The following is a 16,190-nucleotide window of genomic DNA, read 5'->3' on the forward strand; positions in this document are numbered from 1 at the left end:
ACACACACACACACACACACACACACACACACACACACACACACACACACACACACACACAATCATGTACTGTGTACAGAGACAGATGAAGAAAAAATCAATTGCTTTTGAGAGAACTCCATCATCAAATTGACTCAATTTCAGGTTTCTCTGTGCAGTCTTTGATGCAAAAACTAACCACAATCACGGCCATCCAATTTCATAGCAAGAGTCAGCCTGCTCTCGAGATGAATGGAGATGAATACTTGGGGCCTGAAGTGTTGATGTTGGAGGCACAGGTCTGTCTGCTTGCACTCACTTTTACGCTGGTAATGACATGGGTGGCTACATTCTTATTTCTACAAGAATGAACTGCTGAAAACGTTCAAAGAGCTTGTGTGATAAACTTGCAATCACTAAAGAGCAAAAGGAACCAAGCTGCAAACTTTTAACATGTTTTTTGAGTCTTTCAATTCACACTACTACAATACTGCAGCTGTTTCAGCTTAAGTGACACTGTTATGCTGGTTATCTTGTTGGATATATTTTTAGGAAAATGGGATATTTCTTTTATTTCCTTCCTAAAAACAATCACTAATTACAAATATCTGTAACTACATCTGTTGTGTAGCAAGCTAGCAGCTGTACTGTTGAATTAAGGTAAAACACCTTAAGGTAACTGTTGTTGTGATTTAGCACTAAATAAATAAAATTCAATTGAATTGAAATGAATTAAAGACTTGCTGGGATATTTACACTGCATGTGTATGCTTCCCACATTTATTTATGTATAGTAATGTATTGTGCATCCTATAAGAACTTAATGTTGTGCTTTTATAGGTGATACTTTGTTGTTACATTGAATACTCTGTATAAATGATGAACTGATCAGTTATTCGGATGGGACATCAATCTGATCCGAACTTGAAATGCCAGGCCGAGTGTCAGTGACAGCAGACACGATCGATCCAATTCAATTTTATTTTGGTCTGTGTTTACAACTCACTACATTACCTGTGGTGGACTGTTTGCTAGCAGGAGACCTAACATACCACGAAGAAAGCTAACAGGAAAGGGTCAGTAAATATCACAGTCAGTCAGCCAGGTTATGGTAGTCTTAAGTGCTTGAACTGAAGCCAACCGAGCTTCACTTTAGGATCATAAACACGTTTCTCTCTTATCTGTGAGGGTTCTTCAGTTCTAAAAGCTGATGGGGAATAGCAGGTATTTAACCTCCAGTGGGGGGTTGTCACTTGAGGTGGCCCTGAGAGCAGTTGACCCACCCTATTATCATGCGAGTCGTAAGGGTCACATGATCTGAGGGACTTCTTAGAACTGAAGAAGTCCCTCGGATGAGAGGTGAAACCCATTCATGGACCTAAAAGAAAGCTCAGTTTCCATCAATTCAAAGTCTTAAGATGGTCAGCGCAGATATTTTATGCCTATAACACTAAAACTATGCTTGCAAGAGTTTTCCTGCTTTTATAATATTGTTACTTCACATACTTCTTGTGTGGACAACAGAGATGGGCAGTAACGCGTTACTGTAATCCGATTACTTTTTCGAGTAAAGTAAGGGATTACTATTGCAAAAACGGTAATTAGATTACTGTTACTTTCCCGTAAGCACGTTGCGTTACTGCGTTACTAAAACCGTGATTTTCTTGCGAGAGTGTCTCATGACAATGACGTAAGCAAGTGCGACGTTCGTGGCAACAGCTGTGTGCAGATCAACAACGGATCATATATCGAGTGCGGGAGAGAGTATGAGCGTGCAGCGTTTAAAGCATGGAAGAACTGACCTTACTTTGAGTTTGATTCCATAAAAAGTGACAAAAACATTAGTGTCCGCTGTTCACTGAGTGGGAAGAAAACCGCTTAACTTCCGAGCAAGCACTGAGTGCGCTACCACGTAATGTGAAATTCACAGAGAAACTCGCAGATTGTTCCACTGACCGCTGCGGCACACCTGCACCAGGGTAAACCTCCGCCTACGTCACTCCTGCTATACAGGTGAAAATAGAGCAACAGGACCGCTAGTCTTTGATTTTATTTATTTTCTGTTGTGTTTTACTTGCATTTATTTGAAAGACTGAGTGTAAACACAAAAAAATATTTTATTTTATGTGCTGGAATGTGCAGAAAATAGGTTTAAATGTTAAACAAATTTCCTCCAGTCAGTGAATGTTGCATATAATTAAATGTTTGCTTGATGCTCACTTTGAACGTCTACTTAAAAAATACAAATATGAAGGCAACCAAAAAGCTCAACACGAGCCTTCAAAACAGGGGTTTAGATAAGTTTAATGTAACTAATTCAACAGAAAGTTTAAATTCAGTCTTCTTGTTATCATACAAAATCCTTTGCTTCAGTCTGACTCATACTCACAATCTTCCTGATGTACTGCCTACAATCTAAGCAATATTTTCAAGGTAATGGTTTAGGTATAGCATTTTAAATTCCTTTCTCCTGTTGAGAAGCTGTACAATGTTTCATATTCTATAACTAATGTTTAGTAAGTAGCAAGTACCTCCACCACTGTGGGATTTATTACTGGGTAAGTGTAAACAAACACACAACAGCAATAATGTTTAAGAAAACAAATTATTTAGCACTGTGCTAAATTATTCCTGTTGCACATTTGTTTACACTTACCTTTTGTGACACTGGTTCCAGCTCAGCAACGGCGTTGCCGTTAATGTTCGTTATTGCCCACCATTGTCTGAATGTTGTTTTCAAGGACATCATGGAGATACACTGCTATGGTGGATGAGGGTTGCATTTACTATTTGATTACAACCTGCAACCCACAGCATTACTCCTCATTAACTTAAGTCAGATAGTATCTGTAATTATGCAGATTCCCTCTGACTAATTACCTGGACAACTGCTCATATCACTAAATTAATGTGCGATCCACTGAAGCTGTGAAGTACTACTACTCAATCATTTTACACCCTTGTTACAATTTAAAAAAAAATAAAATAAGAAGCCTGTCTTCTTATGTGACACTTGAGCCACATCTTGATTACATTAGAGAGAGAGCGATGACTGTAGGCATGAACTCACGGACTGAGGGTCTAAAACTGCACAGACACAATAAAAAAAAGAAAGATCAAGAAGGCTGAATATTGACAGGGCAGCTGTCGGGGTCAAAAGCAGATGAATCTAAATAACTTTGATACCCTGTTTGCTCATTAACGCCAGAGATACACAGGGGTAGCAGTTATTACATGATGTTTGCTACATTTTTTAGTACAGGATAGCATTGGAGATGATAAAGTTATCATTTTTTAATGACGCATCTGGTAAGATTCCACCAAGATGGCAGATGAGAAATTCATCTGAAGCGCCATCAATTTCTAGGGTGAACGTTTGAACTCTGTGAGCAGGTTTTTCATAGCTTCCCCATCAACATAAAATGACCTGCTCAATGAGGTGGAGACAATGTTTTTCAGTCGGGCAATTTAAAAGTGTGGGGCGTTCAAAAGGCAATAAAGGAAAACAGTGTCTCTTTGTGTAAAGGAAGAGCGCTGATATAATTAATCCCATTGTGTTTGACTTAAAAGCGCAGAAAGGCAGCAGACTTGTGAACCTTTGCAGGCATTTAGTAATACATGACCTCAGTGATGAGCGATCTGATGGCCAACAGAGAGACCAATAACATATGCACGCATACAAACTCTGAGCTTGTTTTTATATCAGAAATTAATCTACTGACTAAGAAGACAAACACAAGGGTCTCGAATTGTATTATGAAAAGCAGTTATTGTTGATGTGGACACAGATAATGAGAGGATTACATTTCCCATCACAACAGGATTATGTGAAAAAAAAGACCGTGAATTCAACTAAGGGGTTTATGGGAAAATATTTTGAAAATGCTCCCATGTGTTTCCATTTTTTAGGTAAAAAATATAAAAAGCTGACTCTGATGAAAGCCAGGCTGTGTGAGAGAAAAGAACAGAATAGAATAGAAGAGCCCTTTATTGTCATTGTACATGAAATTGTGGAAATCTACCTTCTGTTAACAATGACAACAAACACTACGAATCAGGCACTGCTGGGATTTGAACCCAGGATCTCCTGTTTACAAGACAGACACTTTAACCAACTAAGCATAAAACCAGCAAAGTATAACATTTGAATAGAATGCAGTCATTTGCAAATTATTTAACTCTCCTGGGTTTCGGGGCCTAATCTGTAGTTTTTGTTTTTTCATAATGTGCTTTTGTCTGCTGAGGCACCTTTATCTGAGTTACAATATGCATGACCTGTAGATTATTTATCAACTGTTTGTCCTATACAAGGCACGATTCGGTTCTGATGAGATGTTATTGCTATCAATCACGGTCAATCATGTGACCTGTCACAGGCGATAAGATGCCGCTGCCCTGTGTTTCACAGTCTGATGAAGAGCAGGTGTGCTTGAAACATCACACATTAAATAACAAATTTGGAGTTTTAGAATGAGGACCATTAATTCTTTTCTATTTTTCATAACAAGCTGAATATTTTCAAAGAGTGTTTGATTACAAGGCCAAAAAGTTTAAAGAAATGCAGGATGTGGTTTAGCAAAGCTGTCCTTGAATAAGACATCATCTTGATGGCGACATGCAGTATGTTGCTCCAAAACCGGCCTTATCATTTGCATCAATGGGAAGTTACTCATATTTATGGACCTCACACTATCATCAATACTGTACAGAACGGTTTCTCTGCCATTTATGCATCAAAACGCACGCAGAGTCCATGATTTTGATTTTGCAAGCAACTATTTGCTGTAGCTGTTTGATGGCAATGTTTTTTTTGCTCCCGAAGGCAGTGCAGTGACTTCAGCTAGAGAATCAGTCTGTTTTTAATGCGGTGCTACCTGAGGGCACAAAGATTATGGCCATTTAGAGCTGGTTTCTACTTGTCCCCTGTACAGCACTTTCTCCAGATTCCCTGAATCCTTTAATGACATCATGCAACCTGAGGATGAAAAACCCAAATTATCTTATTTTAAGACTGAGGTACATTATTTTTAAGTTAATCTATGTTCACCTATTTTCCCTATTAGTCGTTCACAGTGCTGAAGCCTTCTTCATCTTTTTAGTCTTTTGTTCTCTCAGTCTGACACATGTTGTCAGCATCAAAACAATTTTACATTCGACAAGTATTTATGGTTTTAATGATTTACAGAAATAGCTGCATTCTCTTTTTATTTACAGCTTCCAAACATTTTTGGGTACAGAGTGGGGGGTAACCTTTTGAATGAGATTCAGTCAAACTAGGAAACAAATAACCTGCTGCTTCGTAAAATAAAAACTATAAACATTTAGAAACGGTGACCTAATGTTTTGGATTCTTTGTGCTGGATTATCTACCAAAGGCCTGAGGCAAATTTTGTACCGTTCGTTTTATAATTCTCCAGACTGAAAAGCATAAACACTCTTTTGGAAGCTGGAAAATAAGCTGTCACACTGACTGTAAGATGACCTCTGCAGAAGTAAAAGAAAAATCTTGGCTATTATTATGTTGACATGTCTAAAGGAAGGAAAATGATTCATATAAAACATTATAAAAATGCTGTATTACTTTTGGAACACTGAACAAGTGAATGAATACATCAAAAATAAGAAAAGTAAGAGAGAATAAAGAGACTTATATCCAGTATATCCTTTGATCAACACGTCCTCATTTTCCACCTCGCTGCAAATGTCATCTCTAAAGCGCTTTGTCCCAAGACTTTTCCGTCTCTTGTTAGTCTGTTGGTCCTGTCGTGAACACATATCTGTGTGCACAGCTATTCCTCTCAAGCCTTAAACCCCTGTGGTTGGCACCACAACATAATATTGTCTCACCACGTATATCAAACTGTCTCTCCTCTCAGTCCCTGCCAGATCCCACCATCACCTCCAGAGTTAGCTGCTCCATTACTTCAGGTCCAGTTTCTCCTGTTCTTCCTGTTGCCAATGTTAACTTTCCATTCTGCACATTATTCCTAATTTGACAGTCTACAGTGTACTTAGCTCCTCATCATGCTTTTCACCCGACATACACTGCTAACCCCGACCACCCTTTCTTCACTCCTCTGTCTCTAAACCCTCTCCCACTCAAGTTTTCTGCTTTTCAATAAATCTATAAAACCTTCGCCTTTGTCTGGGCACTGCTTTTGGGAGCAGCTAGTTGCTAAACTTTAACACAGAGATTGTTATTCAGAACCACACTATACCTTCACAGTAGGCATTATCATCTCGCAGTGGGCGGAAGCCATCCTTACAAACACAGCAGTCTCCTGCCTCCAGGTTCACACAGTCAGAGTTCTCCATGCAGCCGTTGCCCTCTGAGCAGAAGTCATGACCTGCGGGAGGCAGGGAGGAAAAGGGTGAGACTCAGAGGATAGAAAAGGAGAGGAGTGACAGAGGCATACAGAGGCAGTCGAAAGGTTATATCATAGCTCCACACCTTTTTTTTTTCCCTCCACTGTATCTTAACTGTGGTGTTTTTACTAGTATATGAGGGCAATACACTCAAATATGCTCTCTACATCTGACTTCACAGAAAACTACGCTGCACTATGAATGAGTAGGTAAAAATTTAAAGACCATACTTATTATTTTACAACTTTCAATTCAATTTTCACATGCACTTTTTAACTGCTGCAATTTATTTTAAAATAAAGGAGATCTTTCTTACAGAAAAGAACAGAAAAACTACCCAACCACCTTGTAGGGAGAATTCATTTGAAAAAAAAAGTGTAAATGGCATGCTGAATGACCTGAAATCAAATGTCAAAATCAAACAGTTAGCATATAAACATGCTCCAAAGGTGTAGAGGTTTCGTGCATTAACAGGTCTGAATTCTTGCATGTTTTCTGAAGCATAAGATCATGCTTCTTCAATACCTCTGCAGACTTTACAGCATCTGCCACTCAAAGCAATCTGCTCCGACTCCGGACAGTTGAGTTCGGGACAAGGCTCACTGGGGACCACTCGATGCATGGTCCTGTCCTGTGAAGAGAGGAGGCAAAATCCTTGTCAGCAACTTCTTAGGTGAACTCTGCCCCCTTCATTTCCTAAGGGCCCAGAGGTAATTATATAGGTAATTATTCATCCATTGTGTTTCCTCTTTCATGGCCCCACTCTCCCTGCTCCCGCTGTGTTCATTATAAGCCAATTACTCATTGGTCAATCACATTTTTTCGCCCCAAAAAAACTACCTGTGGAAAGGGAAAGAAGAAGGGGAAAGCACGCTCCTCTTCTCTTGTTATCCTCAGCAATTTACATCAGGATTTATGATGCATCTTTATTACACTAACAGTGAATCAATCTTCTAGATTATCCCTGCATGTGCGTTTAGTCAGAGTGTAAAACCTGATTATGAGGTTCTGTTTCCCTGCATGCCTTTGGCAGGCCAATGTGATGATCTCATCCTTGTACCTCCAACTGATGCCCTTTTAGATTCCAGATTGCCACAGATAGTTCGACAAAAACAACAGACCTCCTCTGTTAATTCCTAGTGGACAAATGTTTTCCTGAGGATAACCTTAAATCAGGAGGTTAAAAAGGCGTCCTTATAATATGCCATGATCTCGGCTAACGCACAGGAAAAGTCCCCAAAAGTCTTCCCCCAAAAGTCCCCAAACAACTTTCCAAACAAGCCTTGCCATCTACTTCTGGCCACCCACCACCCAAAACTTGCGCCCCCAACCCAACCCACCTCCCTCGCAGCCAGCAGGCAGACAGAAGATCAGAGACGTGACAAGCAGCTGTCAGGGGAAGCCTGCAGAAGTCTGCAGCAGTGGGCTGACTGACAGCACTTCTTTGATCTGCCTGTGACTGCCAGTCAGTTAACTGGGACTACAGATGGGCCAGGTGTGGGCAAGCAAGCCAGGCAGCTGTCTGAAACTGCAGATTCTAATGGAGCTTTGCAGAATTCATGGAGGAGCTGGATGATATGATAGAGCTGGGTGATTAAAAACTTCAAATCATTTTTCTGTGATTGATTGGGCCTGCCTGGAATAATGTCATCAAGCGAATTACTCCCAAAAGTGAGCAACCCACCCATCTGGTGCACCAGGCAGACAAAAGCAAATACTTTGAATAATTGGGGAATGAATCTAATTTGGGACCACTGTGGTATCTGATGATTGGTACTGAAGAATAGATGTGGCATTCTCTGACTGACAGGTACACCTCTTTTTTACATTTTGGCCTCCAAATGTAAAATTGAGTAGTGGGATTCGGTCTTCTTTTCTTTTTTTCTTTTTTTTTTGTAGGACAGCGACAAGACAGATCAATGACATTGAGCTAAAGCGGACAAACTCACAAGATGGGGTATTGTATCCTGCCACAGTGGGTCACACAGCGTAAGTATTTAGTAAGCTGTCATGCAGAGCAATATGGAAATTAGGAGACTTGAAGTGTTTAGGTCCATGAGGTAATGTGGGGTCTCTTTCTAAAAGACGTTCTAAAGAGCCTTCTAAATGAAAATGGTTGCGTGTGTGTGTGTGTGTGTGTGTGTGTTTGCTTGCGTGCGTGCGTGCCTTTGTGTGTGTGTGCTGATATGACTTACCCTGCATTCAAACAGCAGGCACCTGCCAGCAGAGTCACGTACAGCTTTCTGATCTCCTTCCACCAGTTCTCTTCCACCAAATAAGCACACAGCTGTTAGCAGACACATAAATGCACACTAATAAATAATTAAATAAATAAATGGCACAATGAACAAATATTAAACAAATATGCATATAAAAAAACACTGTGCTTTTTAAAATCTGCGTTGGTTTATCATCTGCACAGGATAATAACCCTACATCTCCCTTTTTTAAATGGCTGTGACCTATTTTTAATTAATTAATGCAGGTCCAAAAAATGTGCTGGTGTAAGACATTTAGACAATATTTAATGATCACCAAAGAGTAGCAGAAATGTTAGCTGAACTGTGTGAAAGCCGTAGAATTACATGTGAGTAAAAAAATACAAATGAAGAATGCAACAAAGCGCTTGCAGTTGCCGGTTTGGAGATGGAAGGATGCGAACAATGACACCTTTCATTTCCAAACAGATAACAGCTCAGTACTTATGATGCTTGAGTTTGAACAGCTGTTGAATACATTTTCATTATTTATTTTTTTAATTTTTTTGCATATAAGTATTCAGATTCTATTGATAAGGTAGAGCAGCTAGGCTCATGCTACATGCAGATCAATGATCTCCACAGAGAGCAAAGCAGGGACGGCACTTTCTTATATGGTGTTATTGTAATCTATTGTAGTTAAAACAAAAACAATTTTTATTAGCTTTTTAAAAATGTATCTGCATTTGTAAAGAAGGACCACATAATAACACAGTCTTTGCCTGGATATCCACTGGACATGGTCCCTTCAAAAAAATATTATCCATAGGTTAAGCCAGCACAAAAGCCTTCTGGTTTCTCAGATTGGCCCTTAATAAGTTAATAATGTCTTCAGCTACCAATCAGATGCAAAGAAAAACAAGATGGCCATAATTCATTTTGAATTCATAACCTCATTAATTGGAAAATAATGACTTTCTATTTGAATTTTCTTTATTGTTCTTTCTTTTCAAATTAATTCATCGGTAAAACCTTAGATCGAACCTAATGATCAAAACTGTCTCTTCATATATACACTGATAAAAAATAAATAAATAAAGGGACACACTGAAAGCAACACTCAATACGAAAAAAATCATGCTGTATACATGAGTCATATGGACTGGGTAATGTGTTTGGAAGGACAGGATGCCACATCACTTGATGGAAATGAAAATCATCAACCTACAGAGGGCTGAATTCAAAGATACTCCAAAAATCAAATTGAAAAAATGATGCAGCAGGCTAGTCCATTTTGCTGAAATTTCAACCCAGAATAACTCAGAATAGTATTGAGTGATTCGTGTGGCCCCTAAGTGCATGTGTGTCTTCTATGTCTGACAATGTTCATCCTCCAGGAACTCCCTGCATATCCTCAGCACATGAGGCCGGGTATTGCTGTGCACCAGGAACGTCTGACATTGGTCCAAGGATGTTGTGCTGATACTAATGGTGGTCAGCCTGCCTAGCAAAGGTCTGTGCATACCTCCATGGATATGCCTCCCCAGATCATTATGGACCCACCAGGAAACCAGTCATGCTGAACCGTATTACAGGGAGCATAATGTTCTCCATGGCTTCTCCAGAACGTTTCATTTCTGGCACGTGTTCATCTGTGAAAAGCACTGAGCGCCAGTAGTGGACCTGCAAATTCTGATATTCTATGTCAAATGCCAATTAGACTCCATCATGCCAAGCAGCAAGCACAGGGCCCGCTAGTGGACGTTGGGCACTCAGGCCACACTCATGAAGTCAGTTTCTGATTGTTTGGTCAGAGACATTCACACAGTGTGCTGCTGGAGCTCATTTTGTAGCTCTGGCGGTGCTCATCCTGTTCCTGCAGATACCAGTCCAGCTAATGGTTTAAGGATCTTTTACGGCCTTGTCCAGCTCTCCTCGAGTAACTACCCATCCCCTGAAATCTACTCCATGCTCTTGTAACTCTGCCGGGAGACACAGCAAACCTTCTGGTAATGGCACGTATTAATGTGTAATTGAATTTGTAGGATCCAGAACTGCAAAAACTAGCAAAAGCAACAGAGTGGCAGCTAACAGTAAACCCATTCCTGTTTTGTAAGTTGTCTAACTGTTGTACCTCTGGTGCACCTCTTATTAATTTAATTAACACCAAAGCAGCTGAAACTAATTAATAACCACCCCCCCCCCCCCACACACCCTACTGCTACTTAACTAGCCAGTTTAATATCCCAGAGGTTCAACTGACCTGATGCTATACTCTGATGAAAAGGTGTTCTTTTAATGTTTTGAGCAGTGTATATATTCTCTGACATCATACAAATGATTTAGTATGATGTGGGAAAATAATTAAAAGAGCCAAACAATCTGTCACAATATCACCCAAATTAGGGGTAACCACTTTTTCACCCCAGGAAGAACAGATGCTTCATTCTGGTTTGGAGCTTCTTATACGGCTTGAAAAGATTTGGGATCTGCATGTTCTCTGAAGAATTCCGATACAAATTTAATCTGAATTGTAAAATCGCATCATCAATAACTAATTTACTAGACCTCACAACCAGCGGCTGAAATAATGAGGACAAAAGGCTCTTTAAAAAAAGGCTCATCAGAATTTTATAATCTGCTTACATCCTATCATGAGAGAGCTCACAGTTTAAGCTACACACAAGGAACAACAATTCGGTTGCTGAAAACTAAGCAGAGGAAATTGGCATGTGTTGCAGGTGGTGAATACACTAAGAACTGGTCAATGCAAGCATGTGTAACTCCCACCAAGTTAAATCAATATAATTTTTAAAAAATGCACCACGCCCGTAAGCTAAATACACAGTTGATAAAGAGACACTATTTTCCTCCAGGCTGGCAGAGCAGAAAGATTCAAATATTTTGAAAAGAGGTCAGAGTGACATGTAAGAAAATTATCTCAAACAGAAATTGCACAAGCCCCGAGCTCATTTCTACTTGGTTTATATCCAGACAAACAAAATTACTTCAAAAAAAGGAAGCAAACATTTTGACCCTTGTTTTTTAAATGCCACAAAGCTAACAGCATTGTTTTAGAAAATGACCAAATGCTACAAACTAAAAAAGACAAATGATGTGAGAGCTTCCATTTGAAATAATAATTTAAAGGGAAAGTAAGGAGTGTTAGAAATTGTTTAGGGGACCTTTCTTGAAATTCGTAGATGATGTGGATCTAACAGGAAGTTGATCTGAATTGCTGTTGTTTGTAAAGAATAGAGGCTCTTGTTCAGATTGTGAGGTTTTTTCTTGTTTCATCTGAAAAAGATTTGACTCATACTGTTCTCTTTTTGTAACTGCTGAACCCAAATCTGTGCGTCTCCGCTCAGCTGTGACCGCAAACACTAGTTAGATGTCAAGAGTTATTTAACAGTGCTGTTTAACGTGCATCACGCACTCTGTCCTTATTATTTACACCTTTTTTGTGAGGCCTTTTTTTTAAAGCCCTCAGGTGAATACAGTTGAACCAAATCAAGCGTGTCAAACTCAATTAAGTAACAACAGAAGAAGTGATGGCATAATTAATATGCAGAGGGAGAAAGTGCCTCACTCCTGAGTGAGGCACTGAGGAGAAGCCATTTCATGTAACTGGGGGTTCTTGGGGTGGTGGAGGTTAAAATAATCACATGGGCAGAAAGCGTGTGTTTGATGAGCAGTTGGGGTCAGACAGATCTAGTCTGATACAAGGGGGAGAAATGATTGACACTGGAGGTCAGGCCCTATCACAAAGCAGCGTATCATAAAAGCGAAGGACTTCTGAAACAGCCATTTGGCGCTCTACTTGACAGACAATCACACACAAAAACATAGAGACTCAGAACTCCTCCCTGGAAGGCCCGGCGCTGTGAGATAAGCCTTTAATTTGGAGAGCAAATCATGTCTTTGTAGCAAGGAAACTTGCGGTACACTTCTCTCCAAAGCGAGAGCACGTGTAATTAGCTGTGTGTTTGTCTACCTCATTGACACAAGGGAGAATAGGGATATTGAGTTTAAGGGCATTACTTGCTACGTGTTTGTATTTGGGTAACACGGCAGCAGATTTACAGTCCCGCTTAAAGCCCCTGCGTATCGGCCTAGGCCTATGGTTCCGTGGAAAAAGATGCTGACACGAGATGATTAGCATCCCAGACTAATTGTCTCTTCCTGATAGAGAGTAAATCTTGTCTATTATTTGCTTTTGCAGCATTTTCACTGTGTCATTCGCTTACAAGCAAAGCAGGAAGAGGGATGGCAGAAGTGCGTGGGTGCTTGTGATGAACAAGCTCTCAAATGAAGTCAGCCTGCACAAGACGTGGAGTCAAATCTGCTAAGAAATACTATACACACGCACAAAGTCTGGTACATTTTTCTATCGCTCATATGGTGTGTAACCTTCAACACATCTCAGGTGAGAACACCAGTTATTGAAAACACTCAGACGTACGGTAATAAATTCCTTTGCTTAATGCATGTGCTAGATTGTGTTCTATAAGTTGGCGGGCAGTTCTTTTTGCCTCTCAAAAGAAAATATATCACATCTGTTAAAGTTTCATTTGGGATACTATCAGCAGAATATAAAAAAAAAAAGATAATACGATAATACCCACTGAAATCCATTTTTATTGAGAGGGGAATTGAGAGAATATGAGATGCAGAGTGCTGCGGTGAAGAGGCTAATAAGAGTTCATTGCTTAGCTCAAAGTCTTTCGGAAAAAAGAAAAAAAAAACAGACCCTCTATGTAGCAATGTGATGAAATGGAATTATTTATCCAGCTAGAACATATCAGTGTTCAAAAGTTAATAAATGGACATTTATGGAGACACTATTGCCAGTGTGATTATGAGCATCGTTTTAGACCCTTCACATTCCCTTCCTCTTCACTTTTCTCACAGCCTCAACATGCCATGCCATAAATAGGAACTAGTTTACATCACATGCAGCGATCCCAGATTTACTGGCTCATGTCTGTGTGACTGGTGGCCATCTGTGTTTTGAAAGCCAGCTAGTGAATAATTGATTGGTCCATGTATATGCAAAAAGGATGGACTCATCTCAAGAGACATGTTAGGAGGTAGCTTAGCAACACAGCAGAGCCCTGGTCAATTGTCAGGCAGCCCTTGTGGAGGCGTTATATGTGCTCTAAATCTGGTGATGGAGGTTGTTTTGCTGTTATGTGTGCGCGTTTGTGCGCAATTGTGTCCATGATTGTATGAGTGTAGGAGGGTGCTGAGGTTAAGGGTACTTCACTCACGCTGGCACTCCTTGCAGCAGGCACCCTTTACGTAGGCAGGCGCTGTGCCCGCCGGGCACTGAGGGGGAGGGCAGGAGATGGCCTCACATTGCACCGTGCCATTCTGGTAGAGAGAAACACAACACTTAGTTTAAAGAGTGACTAGTAGAACTCAAGTGACACTGGGTGTTTGGTGCTTGAACTGATACATATTACTTCAGTATCAACAATTCTAAAAATCTGACTATATTTATATTGATTTTCTTTTTTGAAAATAATCGCCTAAATTGGGCAAATACTACATTTTGAACAAGATATATAATAATTAGGATTTAACATTAAAAAATAAGACTGGAAAGACTGGAAAACAACGAATATCAGGTTTTACCGATACCCACACTGATATTTGGTGATTTAAAAATCTGATATGTCGGCCAATATTGTTTTTTCTTTCAAACGCAAATAGATTTCCCCAATAATTGTCCTCATTAACATAATATAACAATGCTAATTAAATATAATCTTTACTTGGAATACTCGAGAACTCCTGGCAGTACTGTTTGGTGGTAATTGGTGGGGTACTGCAGGAAAGTTACAGAGCGCCCTCTGGTGGGCAATCTATGCAGTGTCGACACTCATAAAATAGTTGAAGGGTGTTTCTCACATCTCTTCCTTTTTAATTTATGTACTGGCTTTTATAAATGATGATGAAACAGCTAATATCAAAGGCTGATATTGGCTAATAACATTGTTTCTGGACTTCAAACATACATTGGAATTTCTGTCAGCCATTTTTAAATCCTTACTGTCCAACATACAATTGAAGCTAAACACAGTGGTCCATCAATAAATTATATTTTTATGAAGCTAGTATTTGTTGATTTGTTGGTAATGATGAACTACTACATTATGTTGATGTTTCTATTATATTGTTCACCCCATTTGTATAATTGGCATAGGCTAAATGCATGCAAGGCTGCTATTGAAATTAATGCATTTTAGACTGTAATTATGCCATTATAAATACATTATAAATCACAGGATGCACAGATGTTTGCAGCTTACTCAACCCCCCAAATCCTATGTTGCATCTTCTAAATATTCAGAGGGTTCTGGCCAAGCCGAGGACTATGAATACTGTGCTGCGAATCCACTAAACTGAAGATTTCTACAGTAATCTGCATATCTAACATATTTCAATACTATCTCCTTTTCTCCGGCTGTTACTGTAATTAACATAGTTTCCACGGATGAAAGCTCTGTGACAGCAACATTTATGAACCTGATCCACATAATTGATAACATCTTAATGCATGACCTTTGAATTTTAAAGGTCACAGCTAATTACCACACATAAGGTAAGAACATATCCCATTTAATGCCTTAATTGCAGCCCAGGAGTGGCAAAACATCTATCCCGACGAATGAAGCGATTTCATTGGGTGAGTGGGTAGAACAAATCCCTGATGATAATTATCATCTGTCAAGTGCAATTAGGTGCGGTGCACTGAGAGATATGTGATTTCCTATCTTTTGCATGTTGGGCAGTGGTGCGCAAAGTCATCTCATTGGCTGGTTGGAGCAGTTCAGTAGCAGTGAATGAGTTTCATGTTCCGAAGCTGAGTAGACTGAAAGGCAGTGAAATCTGTTTGTCGATGTAGTACAAGCACAAGATCTCCAGCCGCTTATAATTCTTCTTTTGGCAATTATTCACACTTTGTGCAGCACAAAGTAGACCCTTGAGAGAATAGCGTATTATTAAGCACTGCTGTTGATGCGTCTAATCCTGAGTACTGTGGAGGTTTTTAATACAGTATCTTTTCTTGGGTAACTAGGGCAACCCTCAAGCTAGTGCATGAAAATAATGATACTACAAGCTGTCAACAACGGTGCCCTTGCACTTTGCACCTCTACCTCACCCAAAGCCATATCTTCACACACTTGATCAACAGGGGTTCAAGACAAAAAGGCAGCTTACAATAAGAGCAGAGAATGTATGTCTACACACAGACGCTTGCATACACAGTCGCACATCAACTGAGGCATGCACACGATACAATAAATACAACAATGCATGATTAAAAATGCATGTTGTCAGACACAAATGCATATCCCATTCATACAAATGCCCGCACACATTCATATCTCGCTCACATGCCTGCAAACATATAATCACACACAGTGAGACAAGTACATAATTTCAGACCCAGTATGTTCAAATGCACACAATCACAAAACCGAATGTCCCCTCCCCTTTCCTTTTAATGGTCAGACACACACACACTAACATGCACGCAGAAGCAGTCGAGCACCCTTGTGAGAAGCCCCACCGTGCATGTGCAATTCCTGCAGCCATCTGTCCAGCTTTCATCCTCCCTGTAGACGACCCCCTTGACGC

At 39.9% G+C, this 16,190-nt stretch overlaps 1 protein-coding gene across 1 annotated transcript in view; it reads right to left on the bottom strand.

Moving 5' to 3' along the window:
* The window catches only part of nell2a (neural EGFL like 2a), an 84,056-nt gene that overhangs the window by 49,789 nt on the left and 18,077 nt on the right, over positions 1 to 16,190 (bottom strand). The window contains exons 8-12 of the mRNA XM_005728254.1: positions 16,123 to 16,182; positions 13,814 to 13,916; positions 8,541 to 8,632; positions 6,871 to 6,976; positions 6,198 to 6,326 (exon numbers count right to left, since the gene is read on the bottom strand). Of these exons, the coding sequence (XP_005728311.1) occupies positions 6,198 to 6,326; positions 6,871 to 6,976; positions 8,541 to 8,632; positions 13,814 to 13,916; positions 16,123 to 16,182 (490 nt within the window). The remainder of the gene's footprint in view (positions 1 to 6,197; positions 6,327 to 6,870; positions 6,977 to 8,540; positions 8,633 to 13,813; positions 13,917 to 16,122; positions 16,183 to 16,190) is intronic.

This window comes from Pundamilia nyererei, unplaced genomic scaffold, assembly GCF_000239375.1.
Source record: "Pundamilia nyererei isolate P.nyererei 1_Seehausen unplaced genomic scaffold, PunNye1.0 scaffold00027, whole genome shotgun sequence".
Taxonomy (NCBI): Eukaryota; Metazoa; Chordata; class Actinopteri; order Cichliformes; family Cichlidae; genus Pundamilia; species Pundamilia nyererei.